General features: G+C 38.8%; 1 protein-coding gene across 3 annotated transcripts in view; it reads left to right on the plus strand.

Moving 5' to 3' along the window:
• SGCG (sarcoglycan gamma) overlaps positions 1-18381 on the plus strand; it is a 143980-nt gene that overhangs the window by 39721 nt on the left and 85878 nt on the right. For all 3 annotated transcript variants that reach the window (XM_032838198.1, XM_032838196.1, XM_032838197.1), the window contains exon 2: positions 8556-8750. In XM_032838198.1, coding sequence (XP_032694089.1) covers positions 8556-8750 — 195 coding nt within the window. The remainder of the gene's footprint in view (positions 1-8555; positions 8751-18381) is intronic.

Below are 18381 nucleotides of genomic sequence, written 5' to 3' on the forward strand. Positions count from 1 at the left end.
AGTGCCACTCATTTTAGAGGGCTTGATCTAGCAATAGAGGTATGCTAAAATCTTCCACTATGATAATGGCTTGTTTCATTATTTTTAAAATTTATTCAGTTTTTATGTCATGTATGCAAATGAATAGATATACATAAAGGTATTTCAGGGTGTTTGTTAGATGCATTTAAGTCTAGCATTTCTACAGCTTCCTTGTGACTCTAATTTTATATTTGTAGTGTTACAGCAATACCCCACCATAATGTGCCTGTGATTATGCGAGTTCAGATATAACTTAAATGATGGATGGCACCTGTCCTCTGCCCCTGCCCCATTGTTGAGGGGTAGCTGAAGTTTTCATCTCCTTTGGAGTAAAAGGATGGGTGGTGACATGTGTGTTGGGCTGGAAATAAGCAACACCAGTAAATGTGGCCCCTATCACCAATAATCTAGATTACTCTTCTGAGACTAGGTTAACTGGGACATTCTTTGAATCACTGCTCCTTCCTCCTTCCCTTCCTTCTTGGAATCACTATGTAGGCCCGAGGGCTCAGGATCATTCCCAACAGGTTCCCTACCCAGAAGTGCTGGCTGGTGAAAGGATGGATCTGAACTCTTTGCCAGACCCTCTGATATATAGGCCCTTATTGGGGTGAGTTCATTAATTTTGCAGCATGACTATGTTTATAGGGTTGAACTCTGGGACCCATGCTTATCATGAGGTTTCTTTGTTTTTGGTGTTCTCCAGATTCAGAATTATTTAATACATTTCAATTACTTTATCCAGCTCAGGAGTCAGTATCTGTTTTCAGCCTAATTTATCTTCAGTTAGAGAAATTTCTTCACAGTTACCCTTTAATCATTGTCTTTCCACTATTTTCTCCAGTTACTCCCCTGGAGCTCCAGTGGAACACATGTAGACCATCTCAGCCTTCAGATTTCCCTTCACATTTCTCCTATCTTTACCATGCTCTCATGTTTTCTAAGATTTCTTACATATCTGTTAGATACACACAAGACATGTACTTTATATGTCTGAAAACTTCAAGCTACATAACTCATTTTTGAATTTTAAAACAGAACTGAATTTCTCATTTCTAAAGGGTCTGTTAAGTTCTTTTCAAACATACTTTTAAAAAAAATCATATTGGCTCCTTTTCAACATCATCCATGTATTTATGATTTCTGTGTCTCAAACTCCTGGCAATAGCTTATTCAAATTAGGCATGTCAATAAAGGACCCTTGAAATTAAGACCCTTGAAATGTCATTGAACGACATCTATTTAGTAGACACAGTGCTCAGTTCACTATGTTGTGTCCCATGGCAAGAATCAAAGAATATAGAAGACAGAATTCCTATCTGTAAGGTGGCTTTATTTTAAATAAGAAATAGGGAACCATGAATTCAAAGGGCATAAAAACTGCGTAAAGATATTTATACAAAACTACACTTTATGTCTGAATCCCTCTCTATCAAAATGTTGATAACTGTATTTGAGAGAAGCATTAAAAGCCCATCAAAATTAAGTGTACCATCAACAACTTTGAGAGATGGTTAATAGGGAAAGAGGTATGAGTTTTTTAATGACATAAATTATTTTTTTATATTTATTTATTTTTACTTTTATCAACTAACATTCATTTTTATTAGTACTTATTTCTTTCATACATACACAAATTGATCATGTTTTTACCTTTTACAATAGAATACAAATGTTCATAAGAGAACATCCTGTTGTAATTTAACAAAATTTGAAACCACTATCTGTGTCCTCTCCTGGTATTTCCCAGTTTGTGTTTTTTGTTTGTTTGTTTGTTTTAATTTATTTTCAGTGTAACAGTATTCATTGTTTTTGCACCACACCCAGTGCTCCATGCAATCTGTGCCCTCTCCAATACCCACCACCTGATTCCCCCAACCTCCCACCCCCCGCCCCTTCAAAACCCTCAGATTGTTTTTCAGAGTCCATAGTCTCTCATGGTTCACCTCCCCTTCCAATTCGCCTCAACTCCCTTCTCCTCTCTAACTCCCCTTGTCCTCCATGCTATTTGTTATGCTCCACAAATAAGTGAAACCATATGATAATTAACTCTCTCTTCTTGACTTATTTCACTCAGCATAATCTCTTCCAGGCCTGTCCATGTTGCTACAAAAGTTGGGTATTCATCCTTTCTGATGGAGGCATAATACTCCATAGTGTATATGGACCACATCTTCCTTATCCATTCATCCATTGAAGGGCATCTTGGTTCTTTCCACAGTTTGGCAACCGTGGCCATTGCTGCTATAAATATTGGGGTACAGATGGCCCTTTTTTTCACTACATCTGTATCTTTGGGGTAAATACCCAGTAGTGCAATGGCAGGGTCATAGGGAAGCTCTATTTTTAATTTCTTGAGGAATCTCCACACTGTTCTCCAAAGTGGCTGCACCAATTTGCATTCCCACCAAGAGTGTAAGAGGGTTCCCCTTTCTCCACATCCCCTCCAACACATGTTGTTTCCTGTCTTGCTAATTTTGGCCATTCTAACTGGTGTAAGGTGGTATCTCAATGGGGTTTTAATTTGAATCTCCCTGATGGCCAGTGATGATGAACATTTTTGCATGTGTCTGATAGCCATTTGTATGTCTTCATTGGAGAAGTGTCTGTTCATATCTTCTGCCCATTTTTTGATATGATTATCTGTTTTGTGTGTGTTGAGTTTGAGTTCTTTATAGATCCTGAATATCAACCTTTTGTCTGTGCTGTCATTTGCAAATATCTTCTCCCATTCCATGGGTTGCCTCTTTGTTTTGTTGACTGTTTCCTTTGTTGTGCAGAAGCTTTTGATTTTGATGAAGTAATTTTTTTTTAAAGAAAATTACTTTTATTTATTTATTTATTTATTTATTTATTATTTATCTATTTGACAGAGAGAGAGCATGCACAAGCAGGGGGAGCAGCAGGCAGAGGGAGAGAGAAGCAGTTTCCCCACATTGCAAGGAACCCGATGTGGGGCTCAATCCCAGGATGCTGGGATCATGACCTGAGCCAAAGGGAGAGGTTTAATTATCTGAGCCACCCTGATGCCTTAATAACATGTATTACTTTTTAAAATAAAGTGCTCTCCAAAGGTAATTTTTATTCAACATGTAGTAAAACTCAAAATTCTTTCTTAGAATACAGATTTTAAGTTCTAAAATAAAGCAGTATTTCATGAATTTCTTAGTAAAGGGCTTGTTAATAGCTCACAAAGTCCTCTACATTGCCCCAGTGCAATTTCTTGCCAGCATGAATGCTATTTTGCTGTTGTCTGACTTAACATGCTGAAGAATTGGTACCCTTCCCAGTGCTGATGATAATAAATATCTAAAGGAAGCTAACTGAACCAGATAGCCTCTGAAAGTCTCTTTTAGCAAAAACCTGATACACTGTGTCAAATAAAATAAATAAATAAAAATAAAAGCCTCCAAGAGGAATATAAGCTAATAATTTATTAAATAACAAAGTTGATTTTTCAGAAAAAATTTAAATTGAGTGTTCCACCTAGCCATTTAAATCATGCCTGTCTAGAGTAAAATCCTTGTTTATTCAGCATAATCAACACAGTAATAGCAATAGCAGGTTAACCAAAATCCTTAAAGTGGTCAGTCATAAAACATGATAGAGTGAGAAAGACAACTGGGGAAAAAAACAGATGTGAGAGCAGAAGTAGTGGTAACTAGAGCTCAAATCTGGAAGGACAAGAAAGCAGATCACTAGCTTCTGAAGGTGAGCCTGGAGTCAGTATGTTCACCTGAGGAAATGGGATCCAGACTCTTAGGCAGTCAGCAAAGTAGGTGCACAAAAGTGGGGTAACTCACGGGACACCTGGGGGGCTCAGTTGGTTAAGAATCTGACTGTTGGTTTCATCTCAGGTCATGATCCCAGGGCGGTGGGATCCAGCCCCACATTGGGCTCCACACTTGCACTGGAGTCTGCTAGAGCTTCTCTCTCCCTGTCCTTGCCCATCCCCACCATATTCTCTCTCTCTCTCTCTCTCTCTCTCTTAGTCAAGCATACAACTGTTGGTTTCAGCTCAGGTCATGATGCGTCATCGGTGATGACGCATCGGTGATGCGTCAGACTCCCCACCAAGCTTCTCTCCCACTGGCCCTCCCCCACTCGTGTTCTCTCTCTCTCTGTCCCTCCCTCTCTTTCCCTCCCTAAAGTAAATAAATAAACCTTTAAAAAAAAAAAAAGATGCATCTCCAACTGGGGGTAAGTACAAATGAAGAGAAGTAGTCTAAGGGCTGAGTTTGAGGCTGGGAGATGAGGAAGCAGCAAGTGATAATAAGAAGCAATTGCCATTGCAATGAGGGTTCCTGGAAACCTAGTGGAAGTGGAGGTGATGACTATTTGGCATGTGCTGACCTGAGGACATATGAACGCACACTTTGCTTAGCAACATGGAGGTCATTGGGGTCTTATTACAAAATCAAGTTCAGTGGGTGGTGGGTGTGGAAGCCTGTCAGGAATTGAGTTCTAGAGAGAAGGAAGACACATAGAGAGATAGTGGGTAGAGTCAACACACTCAAGGAGTTTTGGTGGGAGCAGGAGTGGAGAAATGGAGCTGGGGCTGTAGATATTTGTGAAATTTCTGCGGTCTGCCAGGGCATATGGTGGTAAAAGCAGAATCGCTATTCTCAGGAGCCACAGACTGGTTTTTATATAGTTTGTCTTTGTTAGTATTCTTTCAGTAATAAAATCCTAGAGACCTCATTTTCTATATTATTAGTCTTCTTTCCAATAGGTCTTTTCTGAAAATACTTTAACAGAGACAGCGGTTTTATTTCTGTCTACTTAGCCTGGATCCCCCGTGGTATTAGCTCCTCATCCACAGTCATTGTTTAAGTAGAGTGTTGGGCCACAACTACTAAATCTTTTCTTAATGTATTCAGTATGTTCATAAGTCATACATTGTTTTATTTAGTCTTTAACTCAGAGGACTCAGTCATACTATCTAGCCCCATTTGCTATCATTGTCCCTGGCAGGTAGATAGCTCAATTAGTGTTTTTCAAGTTCAATAGTTATTTCTTTCCATTTTTTCACTCACTCGTTCACTTAAGACCTCTACTGTGTGCCTATTATTTGTCAGTTACACTGTTTTAGGGACATAGCAATGGACAAGACTCACATAGAGTTTACATTCGAAGGAGGAAGAGTCTATAAACAGGTGAATAATCGAAACAGATTCCAAAGACGGAATTAGAGGGAGTTAAGGTCTACCCTCATCACAGAATTGCTACTGGCTCCCTTGTAAGCCATAACAAAAAGATCTTAAATGGATATTAAGGTTCTCCCCATTTTATGTAAGTGTGAACAAAACTTTCTATGAAAGGTAGAATAATGACTTCAAAATAGGTTCGTGTCCTAATCCCTGGAAACTTACATGGTAGAAGGGATTTTACAGTTGTGATTATGTTAAGGCTTTTGAGATGGGGAGATTGTCCTGGATTCCCCAGGTGGGCCCAGTGTAATCACGAGGTCCTTATGAAGAGGAAATAGCAGGGTCAGAGTCAGAGAAGGAGCCTAGACAACACAAATAAAGGTTGTAGCCAAGGAGTGTGGGCAGCCTCTGGAAGCTGGAGAAAAGAAGGAACAGATTTTCCCTACACCCTCCAGAAGGAATACAAACCTGCCCACACTTTGATTTTTTAGCCCCCAAAGACCCATTTTTGGACTTCTGACCCTCAAAACTGTAAGATAATAAAATTGTGTTGGTTTAAGCCACCAGATTTGTGACAATATGTTACACCAGGAATAGGAAACTCTATGTAGGAATAGAAATACATAGCATTTGGAAAGCCCGTGTACACATAGCATTCTTGGAAAGCTGCTGTTTTTACTGATCCGTAATGACATTATAAAATAGTGCACTTGCTATAAATTCAGACTCCCTGGTCACCCTTCCTGATACAACTGCAGTCTCTCAGCCTGTGCTTCACAGAAGTTTTGGAGTTGCCACCATTAGTACAGATAATGACAAGCGCATTGAAATAAATGTAATAGCGGGAGGTGATGATACATGACCTGAGTGCCCAGAGAAGGCATCTTTGAGGAAATGACACGTGAGCTGCCACTGAAGGCTAAGAAGGAGCCAGCAGGGTGTTTCAGGTGGAGAGAATGCCCAGGACAGAGGTCCTAAGGTGAGTTAACTTGGTCGCTTAAAGAGTAGATGGAGTATTGCAAGTAAAGACAAAATGCTAGTAGATGATGTTGAAGAAGTAAACCAAGGCCCTTCATGAAGGGTCTAGCCAGTGACAGAGGAGCTCAGATACTCTCAGTGTGGGGAAGAGCCTTTAGAAAGTTTGAAAGAACAGAATGATAGGAACTTGCTTACATTTTACATATTTGGCTGCTGGGTAGAGCATGGTTTCTGAAAGGAAAACAGGGAAACTGGTTCCATAAGAGAGTTTGTAGAGGCTTGAACTAGTATGGGGGCAAGAGGAGTGGACAGACTCAGGATACAGGTTAAGGCAGAGCTGATAAAATGTAAGAAGTCTGAAGGGAAAAGAGAAGAAGCAAGGATGACTCCTAGGACTTTGAAGCAACTGTGTTCGTGAGGCAGACTCTACTGTAAAGAAGACTGAGGACCTCAAAGAAATGAGCAAATAACTTATGCCAGTTAGGACATCAGTAAGCATTTAGGTTTTTGAATCATGTAGATTATCCTGAGTATTAGAAATCCTATGTAATGAATAGCACAGTTTTATATAATCAATTAGAATGTAGGAAAATCCAGTGATCCGAAGGGGCACATGCACCCGAATGTTTATAGCAGCAATGTCTACAATAGCCAAACTATGGAAAGAACCTAGATGTCCATCAACAGACGAATGGATAAAGAAGATGTGGTATATATACACAATGGAATACTATGCAGCCATCAAAAGAAATGAAATCTTGCCATTTGCGACGACGTGGATGGAACTAGAGGGTATCATGCTTAGCGAAATAAGTCAATCAGAGAAAGACAACTATCATATGATCTCCCTGATATGAGGGAGAGGAGATGCAACATGGGGGGTTAATGGGGTAGGAGAAGAGTAAATGAAACAAGTTGGGATTGGGAGGGAAACAAACCATAAGTGACTCTTAATCTCACAAAACAAACTGAGGGTTGCTGGGGGGAGGGGGGTTGGGAGAGGGGGGGTGGGGTTATGGACATTGGGGAGGGTATGTGCTATGGTGGGTGCTGTGAAGTGTGTAAACCTGGAGATTCACAGACCTGTACCCCTGGGGAAAAAATAAATATATGTTTATAAAAAAAAAAAAAAAAAAAAAAGAATGTAGGAAAATCCAATTGTTTTTAAATAATTATTTCAGACTATGACTTATTTTAATAAGGACACTTCCAAACCATTCCTACAAATAAACGTAAGACCTTTGCATTAAAAAAATTCCTAGAGAATATTTTATGTTCTGATTTATCATTTTACTGCATTTACAATCAGGAAAGTCTTTGTAAACTCTAATCTTCACTTTATAAATTAAAACAACTTTTTTGGGTGCCTGGGTGGCTCAGTCATTAAGCATTTGCCTTTGGCTCAGGTCATGTTCCCAGGGTCCTGGAATCAAGCCCCACATCAGGCTCCTTGTTCAGCGGGGAGCTGCTTCTCCCTCTCTCACTCCCCCTGCTTGTGTTCCCTCTCTCACTGTCTCTCTCTCTGCCAAATAAATAAATAAAATCTAAAAAAAGAACAAACAAAAAAACACTTTCTTCTTTCTTCTGTTGTGAAGTGAAATAATGAATAATTCTTTAAAATTTCCTCATAGAGTTGAAATTGTTATGAAAACTTAGTGTAATTTACATAAAACAGTGAGTACTTATAAACATTTGTATGCATGTATACCTTCTGATTGTTTTGGAAGTTGGTTAATACTGGGGAACTTTATTATAAGCAAAAATGAAGAGAGCTCTTAATTCTGAGTAATTTAGCAAATGAAGAAAGATGTGATTTAATTATTTGACATAAAAACTAAATAACTGGATTCCATTTTAGAAAGATATGTAGATATCAGCTTGATTTTCCTCCCACTGAATCTTTTAAAAACTTGGTAAGTTGATTATTTTAGGTTGATGCTTCAATTCCAAGTCTAACCCTGCAGAATTTTGAAAGTTGACTATACATATAAAATGTATTGATTAAAATGTGAAAATATGGTCACTGGATTTCAGATGAATTGGTTGTATCTAAACTATTTTGAATGATAGAGAAAATATCACTCTGTGCTTGAAATAATGATATATTTCAAAGTAACATTCAGTTCTTTTTAAAACTCATCTTAATTTTGAAAATTTATTATTGGGGCAAAAAGTATTATCTTGTGGGACTTGTAGTAAATCAGTATTGACAAAAAAGTTCTTTGTTTCTATTTCTTTGTCCCTCCCTCTCTCACCTTCTCCCGCTCCTTCTTCTCCTCCCTATCTCTCTACACTCCTTCTCTCCCTTTCTCTCCCTCCTTCTCTGTCTCTGTGTCTCTCTGACCCTCCCTCTCTACCTCACCCGTTCCCTGTTCCTTCTCCCACCCTCCCCCTACCCCGTGGCAGATGGTCCGTGAACAGTACACTACAACCACAGAAGGCACCCATATACAGAGGCCAGAGAACCAGTGTGTCTACAAAATTGGCATTTATGGCTGGAGAAAGCGTTGTCTCTACTTATTTGTTCTTCTTTTACTCATCATCCTCCTCGTGAATTTTGCTCTTACAATTTGGATTCTTAAAGTGATGTGGTTTTCCCCAGTAAGTAGTTTCCTTTCCTGGTAAGCATGTTCTTGTTCTATTTGGTCTATCACTTACCCATATTGTATTGGTAGAAGCCTCCTTTAATGGAATTAATGTTTGTTTTCTTTCTGGATCAGAGTTCTCAGTAGCAAAATGTTCATACATTTACTCTTTCTTAATTTCACTGTGAACTGTAGGGTGTTGGGTTTTTTTATTTCCTATTGCGATTTTTTATCTACTTGTGGGAAAATTATAACAATCTTGAGTTTGTGGTTGACTGAATCAAAATCGCATAATGATTATTTAATCCATTAATTTATAAAATTCTACAAATCATGTTGGTTTTCCTAATGCCATTAATCTACAAATACTAACCATCCAGATGCTACTTTCTCATTTTTTAAGTTTCATTTTAATATAAAATAAATTCATGTCCACACTCAATATTTAACAAAAGCTTTGAGTAGATAAAATACTCGTAGTCCTAAGGAATTCATAGTCTATTTTAGACATCCTCATGTTTTCAAGATAGCTGGATAATTGTATGTGCTCTAATAATATATTGTATACTTTTTCAAAAAATATGTGTTTAATATAAAAGTGTCTTAATTTTGCTAGATACTATACCATAGTGAGAAAAATACTGCAGTGAACATCACAGGTAGGTCAATCTGTTCCCTACATGCATCTTGAAGGTGTGATACAGGCACAGGCTCATTCCAAGAACAGTAGTTGTAGCAGTCAGTCTCAAATGCCTTCCTTTGATTTGTCTCCTTCACTTTCTATGCAAGTATTTCTTTCCTGCCATTGTTCTACAGCCAGCAGGCACATTATCTATTTTGTTGACATAAATATTTATATTTTCCCATATTCAAAGAGGTAAATTACCAATCCCAGCAAAATATAGCTTAAAATGTGTTACTTAGTATATTTAATATAAACACATACTGTGAATTGTTATTATAAACCATATTTAAGTGCTATAAATACATAATATATTTATTTTTATTTTATTTTATTTTATTTTATTTTTGCAGAGTTCCAAGATTCATTGTTTATGTACCACACCCAGTGCTCCATACAATATGTGCCCTCCTTAATACCCACCAGGCTCACCACCAGGCTGGGTCATCCATCCCCCCACTCCCCTCCCCTCCAAAACCTTCAGTTTGTTTCTCAGAGCCCACAGTCTCTCATGGTTCATCTCCCCCTCCAATTCCCCCAATTCACTTTTTCTTTCATTCTCCTAATGTCCTCCATGTTATTCCTTATGCTCCACAAGTAAAGGAAACCATATGATAATTGACTTTCTCTTCTTGATTTATTTCACTCAGCATGATCTCTTCCAGTCTTGTCCATGTTGATACTAATTTGGGTATTCGTCCTTTCTGATGAAGGCAGAATATCCCATTGTATATATGGACCATATCTTCTTTATCCATTCATCTGTTGAAGGGCATCTTGGCTCTTTCCACAGTTTGGCTATTGTGGATATTGTTCTTATGAACACTGGGGGCATAGGGCCAATTCGAGTTTATCTTTGTGTATGGTGTAAGTGAATGGTCCAGTTTCATTCTTCTATGCATAGCTGTCCAATTTTCCCAGCACCATTTATTGAAGAGACTGTCTTTTTTCTACTGGATATTTTTTCTTGCTTTGTCGAAGATTATTTGATCATGGAGTTGCCGGTCCATATCTGGACTCTCTACTCTGTTCCACTGGTCTATGTGTCTTTTTTTGCACCAGTACCATTACGTCTTGGAGATCACAGCTTTGTAGTAAACTTGAAATCAGGCAACATGATGCCCCAGCTTTGTTTTTCTTTTTCAACATTTCCTTAGCAATGCAGTGTCTCTTCTGGTTCCATACAAAGTTTAAGATTGTTTGTTCCAGAACTTTGAAAAATGCCAGTGGAATTTTCATCAGGATGGCATTGAAAGTATAGATTGCTCTGGGCAATATAGACAGTTTAACAATGTTTATTCTTCCGATCCCTGAGCAGGGAATGCTTTTCCATCTTTTCCCGTCTTCTTCAATTTCTTTCATGAGCATTCTGTAGTTCTTTGAGTACATACCCATTAACTTTTTGGTTAGTTTTATTCCAAGGTATCTTACGGTTCTTGGTGCTATAGTAAATGGAATTGATTCTCTCATTTCCCTTTTTATATTTTCATTGTTAGTGTATAAGAAAGCAACTGATTTCTGTGCATTTATTTTGTATTTCTGCACATTACTGAATTGCTATATGAGTTCTGGTAGTATGGGGGTGGAGTCTTTTGGATTTTTCTTGTAAAGTATCATATCATCTGTGAAGAGAGAGAGTTTGACTTCTTCTTTGCCAATTTGAATACCTTTTATTTCTTTGTGTTGTCTGATTGCTGTTGCTAGGACTTCTAGTACTATGTTGAACAACAGTGGCAAGAGTGGGCATCCTTGTCATGTTTCTGATCTCAAAGGGAAGGCTGTCAGCTTTTCCCCATTGAGAATGATATTTGCTGTGGACTTTTCATAGATTTTATGAAGTTGAGGACTATTCTCTCTATCCCTATACATTGAAGAGTTTTAGTCAGGAATGGATGCTGTATTTTATCAAATGCATTTTTCTGAATTAATTGAGAGGACCATGTAGTTCTTCTCTCTTATTGATTTGTTCTATAACATTGATTGATTTGTGAATGTTGAACCACCCTTGCATCCCAGGGATAAAACCCACCTGGTCATGGTGGTTAATCTTTTTAATGTACTGTTGGACCCTATTAACTAGGATCTTGTTGAGAATCTTGGCATCCATATTCATCTGGGATATTCATCTGAAATTCTCCTTTTTGATGGGATATTTGCCTGGTTTGGGGATCCAGATAATGCTGGCTTCATAGAAAAGAGTCTGGAAGTTTTCCATCTGTTTCTAATTTTGAAACAGTTTCAGGAGAATAGGTATTATTTCTTCTTTGAATGTTTGGTAGAATTCCCCACAGAATCCATCAAGTCCTGGACTTTTGGTTTTTTGGGGAGGTTTTTGATCACTGCTTCAATCTCACTACTAGATATTGGTCTATGCAGGTTGTCAATTTCTTCCTATTTCAGTTTTGGAAGTTTATAGGTTTCCAGGAATGCATCCATTTCTTCTAGGTCACTTAGCTTATTGGCATATAACTGTTGATAATAATTTCTGATGATTGTTTCTATTTCCTTGATGTTAGTCGTGATCTCCCCCCTTTCATTTATAATTTTATTAATTTGGGTCCTCTCTCATTTCTTTTGGATTAATTTGGCCAGTGGCTTATCAATCTTATTGATTCTTTCAAAGAACCAGCTTCTAGTTTTGTTGATGTGTTCTACTATATCTCTATAACTCATTGATCTCTGCTCTAATACTAATTAATTCCCTTCTTATGCATGGGTTTGGCTTAATTTGTTGATTTTCCAGTTCTTTAAGGTGTAGAGAGAATTGGTGTATTCAAGATTTTTCAATTTTTTTGAATGAGGCTTGGATAGCTATGTATTTCCCCCTTAGGATCACCTTTGCCATATCCCATAGGTCGTGGACTGATGTGTCTTCATTCTCACTGGTTTCCATGAATTGTTCAAGTTCCTCTTTGATTTCCTGGTTGATCCAAATGCTTTCGAGCAGGATGGCCTTTAGCTTCCAACTATTTGTATTCCTTCCAAACTTTTTCTTGTGGTTGAGCTCCAGTTTCAAAGCATTGTGGTCTGAGAATATGCAGGGAATAATTTCAGTCTTTTGGTGTCAGCTGAGTCCTGATTTGTGACCCAGTATGTGATCTATTCTGGAGAAAGTTCCATGTGCACTCGAGAAGAGTGAGTATTTTGTTGTTTTAGGGTAGAATGTTCTGTATATATCTATGAGGTCCTTCTGGTCCAGTGTGTCATTCAAAGCTCTTATTTCTTTATTGATATTCTGCTTAGATGATCTGTCTATTACTGAGAGTGGCAAGTTAAGATCCTTTACAATTAATGTGTTCATATCAATATGACTCTTTTTTTATTAACAGTTGGTTTATGTAGTTGGTTACTCCCATATTGGGGGCATAAATATTTACAATTGTTAGAGATTCTTGGTGGATAGACCCTTTAAGAATGATGTAGTGTCCTTCTGTATCTCTGACTACAGTCTTTAGCTTAAAATCTACTTTATCTGTTATGAGAATCACTACCCCAGCTTTCTTTTGAGGCCAATTAGCATGAAAGATGGTTCTCCGTCCCTTCACTTTCAGTTTGGATGTATCTTTGGTTCCAAATGGGTCTCTTGTAGACAGCATATGGACAGGTCCTCTCATTTTATCCAGCCTGCAACCCTGTGCCATTTTATGGGAGCATTTAGGCCATTCACATTGAGAGTGATTAGTGAAAGATGAGTTTTCATTCACATCATGCTGCCTGTGAAGTTCTTGTTTTTATAGATTGTCTCTATAAATTTCTGTTCTATGTCACTCTTGGATTCTTTTTTCTTTTATAGAGCCCCCCTTAATATTTCTTGTAATTTCTTATAGTGCTGGCTTGGTGGTCACATGCTCTTATAAACCTTGCCAGTCTTAGAAACTCTTTATCTCTTGATCCATTTTGAATTTCAACCTTGCTGGATAGAGTATCCTTGACTGAATGTTCTTCTCATTTAATGCCCTGAATGTGTCTTGCCTGCCCTTTCTGTCTTGCCAGGTTTCTTGGACAGGTCTGACATTATTCTGATGGTCCTTCATCTGTACATAAGAAATCTCTTCCCACTAGCTTCCCTTAAGACCTCTTGTCTGAAATTATGATTCATGAATTTCACAATTAAGTGTCTGGAGGTCTTTCTACACTTGTTGATCTGGAGGGGTATATCCTTTCTGCCTCTAGGACATGGACACTTGTTCCATTCCATTCCCCAAATTAGGTCAATTTTCATCCAGAATTTGTTCAACTGTATCTTCTAGTCTTTGCTCTTTCTCCGCCCTCTCAGGTATCCCAATAATTCTGATGTTGGAATGTTCCATGGCATCATTTATTTCCCTAATTCTGTTTTTGCAGCTTCTAAACTCTTTGTTCCAGACCTCCTCCTGATCCTTCTTTTCTATCATTTTGTCTTCAAGATCACTAATTTGATCTTCTGCCTCAGGTTACCCTAGCCATTAGAGTATTCAGATTAGATTGGATGTCATTGATAGCATTTTTAGTACTGCCTGATCAGCCCTCATTTCCACCCTTAGCGATTGTATGTTGCCACTAATGGTCTTCTCCAACCTAGCCACTGCCTGGAAAATTGTTACCCTGACTTCCTTTTCCAACATACTGTTTATGTCCATATCAGTAGTTCTATGGCAGAGGGCACAGTCTCTGAATTTTTCCTCTGTTGGGTGTTCCTCCTCCTAGTCATTTTGGTGAGATTAAGGAGATGTATAGCTGAATATATCAACCATGATCCAGGCAAGGTGCACCCTGGAAAGTTTGGGAGCAATTGGAAGTCACCACCAAAAAGAAAGAAAAAAGAAAAAAAAGAGAGAGAGAGAGAGAGAAAACCCAGCCAAAATGAGCACCAAAAGTAAGATTTATAAGGTACATAAGCAAAAACAGATGAAAGAAATGACTGACAGAAGTAAAAGATAAGGAAAACATAAAAAAAGAACCCAGCCCAAATGAACCCCAAGAATGAGATTTATATAGTACAAAAAAAAAACAAATACACGGAAACACTGACAGAAGAATAAGATGGGAAAGTGGTTATAAACCCTCAGTGTGAGTGGGAAGGTTATTTCAGTTCTTCCTGGGTGTAGCTGATCTTTGTTAAAAGACTCAACTTTGCAGAGATACAGGGAAATTAAAACTGGTTTATATATAGGGGTAGTATTGAATAGGGAAAAAGGATCACCTTGAAGATTATATCTATGTGTATATTAAAAAAAAAACATGTATGAAAAAAGTTAAAAATTATTATGGAATATGTTGTATTAAACCTCTAGTTGTAATGTAAGTAGGCTAAAAAAAAATTAAAAGAACAAGAGTCGGGGGGAGACAAGATGGCAGGGAAGTAGGAGGAGGCGCCATTTCAACCTGTACCATAAAGTGAGCTGATTACCTACCAAAGAACTCCAATCACCCATGAAATCAGCCTGAGATCAGAATTATATACGTCTGGATCTCTACAGGGGCAGAAGACGCCAGTGGGCAGGTAAAGCAGAGTGGGAACATCGGACTGATATCAGAAGATAAACAAAAGGAGGAGAGAGCCACCAAAGGTGACTGATTGGAAAGTAATACCCCTAATACGAGAGTGCCCTGCATCTGGGGACCAGCATTAACTTGGAGACTGGTTGAAAGCACTCAGAGCAAAGGATCGCGGTGGGTGGGGGGAAGTTGTGGGAAGCGGGGTGGCTAGGGACAGGGGATTAAGTCCCCGGACCCAGGACAGCCTCCCCTGGTGCTGAGCCGGAGAGAGTGCAGCAGAGAAACCAGGTCTTGGACCCTGAGCCGCCAGCTCGCCTGAGAATGCATGGGGTCCGGCTCCTGTGAGAGGCTGGGAGCCTTGCCAGACACAGAATGCCACGCCATGCTAACAGAGCCTGAGATGCGCGCGCCCCAAACCCTATCCTGAGAGAGGTGGACGCAGGCACCAGCCTGGTGCTCTCAGACCAGGAAAGACCAGGCACTCCCAGCCTGGGCCAATGGGAAAATCTCAGTGTGCAATCGCTGCTTGGAACCTCTCTGGCGGTCTGGAGCTGCCCAGACAGCCGCTGCCACCATGGTTTTGGGTACAAGCAGAGGATCCTTTGTCCCCAGGGACCGCAACTGTGGCCAAGGGGGAAATTTATATGGGCTCTGCAGCACCCACAGGGGACCAGACTGAGGCTTCTCTCTGAGAGGGAGGTCAGGCTGCAGTTTGCTTTCCTCTAAACCTACAAAAACCATCAAAAGCAGTCAAGGCGAGAGAAAAAAAAAAAAGTGAACAAACATAAAAACCTCCAGAGAACAAAAGCCTGAAAAAAACAGTTTCCTCAGAGCCCACCCCCTTGAGGGGGGGAGGGAGGACTTAACTCAGGGAACATCATTGACTGAAAACCCACATGGCAGGCACCTCCCCCAGAAAACCAACCAGGAAAAAAAAAAAAAAAAAGACTATAAGAGAACAACCACCACTTCCTAGGACAACTTTTATTTTTAACTCGTTCCCACTATTCTGGTTCATTTTTTTATATATATACATAATTTTTAACCTATTTACCATCACAGTGAGATGTCCAGTACATCAAATTCCATAATAACCTTCTAACCTGAACTTTTTGATACATACACCTGTGTTTTTCTTTTGCATTTCTATTTTTTTTAATTTTTTTTAAATTTTAGTTTAGTCTAATTTATTCCTTTTTTATTTTTATTTTCTAATATTCATATAGAGTTAAACTTCAAGGTAGTCCCCTTTCCCCAATCAATGCTACCCCTATAGGTAAACCAATTTTTAATCCCCCTTTTTCTTAGGAAAGTTGAGTCCTTTAACAAAGATATCAAGATACATCGAGGAAGAATCAAAACAACCTTCCTCACCCACAATGAGAATTTATAACTACTCTCCCATCTTTTTCTTCCGCCAGTGTTTCTGTGTATTTTTGTTTGTCCTGATAGTATATAAATCTTATACTTCGGGTTCTTTTTCATGAGGTTCTTCCTTTATGTGCTTTTATATTTATATATACATGTTTTTTTTTTTCTTGTCATATACTTTTATCAGTCTTTTTGTCTCTTTTTGTTTGTATACTTCATAAATCTTACCTTGGGGCCCATTTGGGCTGAACCTTCTCTTTTATCTTCCCTCTTTTTCCTATCTCTCTCTGTCTCTCTCTCTCTCTTTCTTTTTCTTTTCTTTATTCTCTCGTTTGGGTGGGGAATCCTGATTGCTCAGAAGCATGCCAGGGTGCACCTTGACTGCACCACCGTCGATACATCCAGCTACATCTGTTCAGTCATCTCTCACCAAAATGACTACGAGGAGGAATGCCCAAAAGAAGAAAAATACAGAGGATGGGCCTTCTGCAATAGAGCTAATGGCTATCAACATAGACAATATGTCAGAAAGAAAATTCAGGCTAACAATTATCCAGGCAATAGCTAGGTTGGAGAAAGCCATGGATGACCAAACTGAATTGATGAGGGCAAAACTGAAAGCGGCCAGGGATGATGTTCACAATGTTAGGGCAGAACTGAAAACTACCAGGGATGAGGTTCACAATGCTCTCAATGAGTTCCAATCTAATCTAAATTCTCTCAAAGCTAGGGTAACTGAGACAGAAGATAGAATTAGTGATCTGGAGGACAAACAGAGAGAAAGGATCAGGAGGAAGCCTGGAACAAACAGCTTAGAAGCCATGAAAACAGAATCAGGGAAATAAATGATGCCATGAAACATTCCAATGTCAGAATTATTGGAATCTCTGAAGGGGAGGAGAAAGAAAGAAGTCTAGAAGATATAGTGGAACAAGTTCTTCATGAAAATTTTCCCAATCTTGCGAATGGAGCCAGCGTTCATGTACTAGAGGCCAAACGGTCTCCACCCAAGATTATAGATTCCAAAAAAACATCAAGGCACCTGATAGTGAAATTGAGGAATCATAATTGTAGATACAATCTCTTGAAAGCTTCTAGGACAAAGAGGCTCCTTACTTACAGAGGAAAGCCCATCAGAATAATGTCAGACTTGTCCACAGGGACCTGGCAAGCCAGAAAGGGCTGGCAAGATATATTCAGGGCACTAAATGAGAACATGCAGCCAAGAATACTTTATCCAGCAGACAGACATTCAAAATGGATGGAGAGATAAAGAGTTTCCAAGACCATCAAGGCTTCAAAGAGTATGCAACCACCAAGCCGACACTGCAGGAAATATTAAGGGGAGTTCTATAACAGAGGAAAAATCCTAAGAATAGCATTGCACAGAAATATGGAGACAATCTACAGAAAGAAAGACTTCAAGTTAACACGATATCAATAAAAACGTATCTATCAATAATCACTTTCAATGTGAATGGCCTAAATGCACCCATAAAATGACACAGGGTTGCAGATTGGATAAAATGACAGGACCCATCCATATGTTGTCTACAAAAGACCCATTTTGAACCTAAAGATACACCCAGACTGAAAGTGAAGGGGTGGAGAAGCATCTTTCATGCCAATGGGCCTCAAAAGAAGGCCGGGGTACCGATTCTCATATCAGATAAATTAGATCTTAAACTAAAGACTGTAGTCAGAGATAAAGAAGGACACTACATAATTCTTAAAGGGACTATCCACCAAGATGATCTAACAATTGTAAATATCTATGCCCCCAATATGGGAGCAGCCAATTACATAAGAAAACTATTATTCAAGATAAGGAGTCATATTGATACGAATACATTAATAGTAGGAGATCTTAACAGGCCTCTCTCAGTAATAGACAGATCATCCAAGCAGAAAATCAATAAAGAAACAGCATTGAATGACACATTGGACCAGATGGACCTCATAGATATATACAGGATATTCCACCCTAAAGCAACAGAATACTCATTCTTCTCAAGTGCACATGGAACCTTCTCCAGAATAGACCACAAACTGGGTCACAAATCAGGACTCAACTGATACCAAAAGACTGAGATTATTCCCTGCATATTCTCAGATC

Source organism: Lontra canadensis, unplaced genomic scaffold (assembly GCF_010015895.1).
Source record: "Lontra canadensis isolate GAN:19392208 unplaced genomic scaffold, GSC_riverotter_1.0 scaffold103, whole genome shotgun sequence".
NCBI lineage: Eukaryota > Metazoa > Chordata > Mammalia > Carnivora > Mustelidae > Lontra > Lontra canadensis.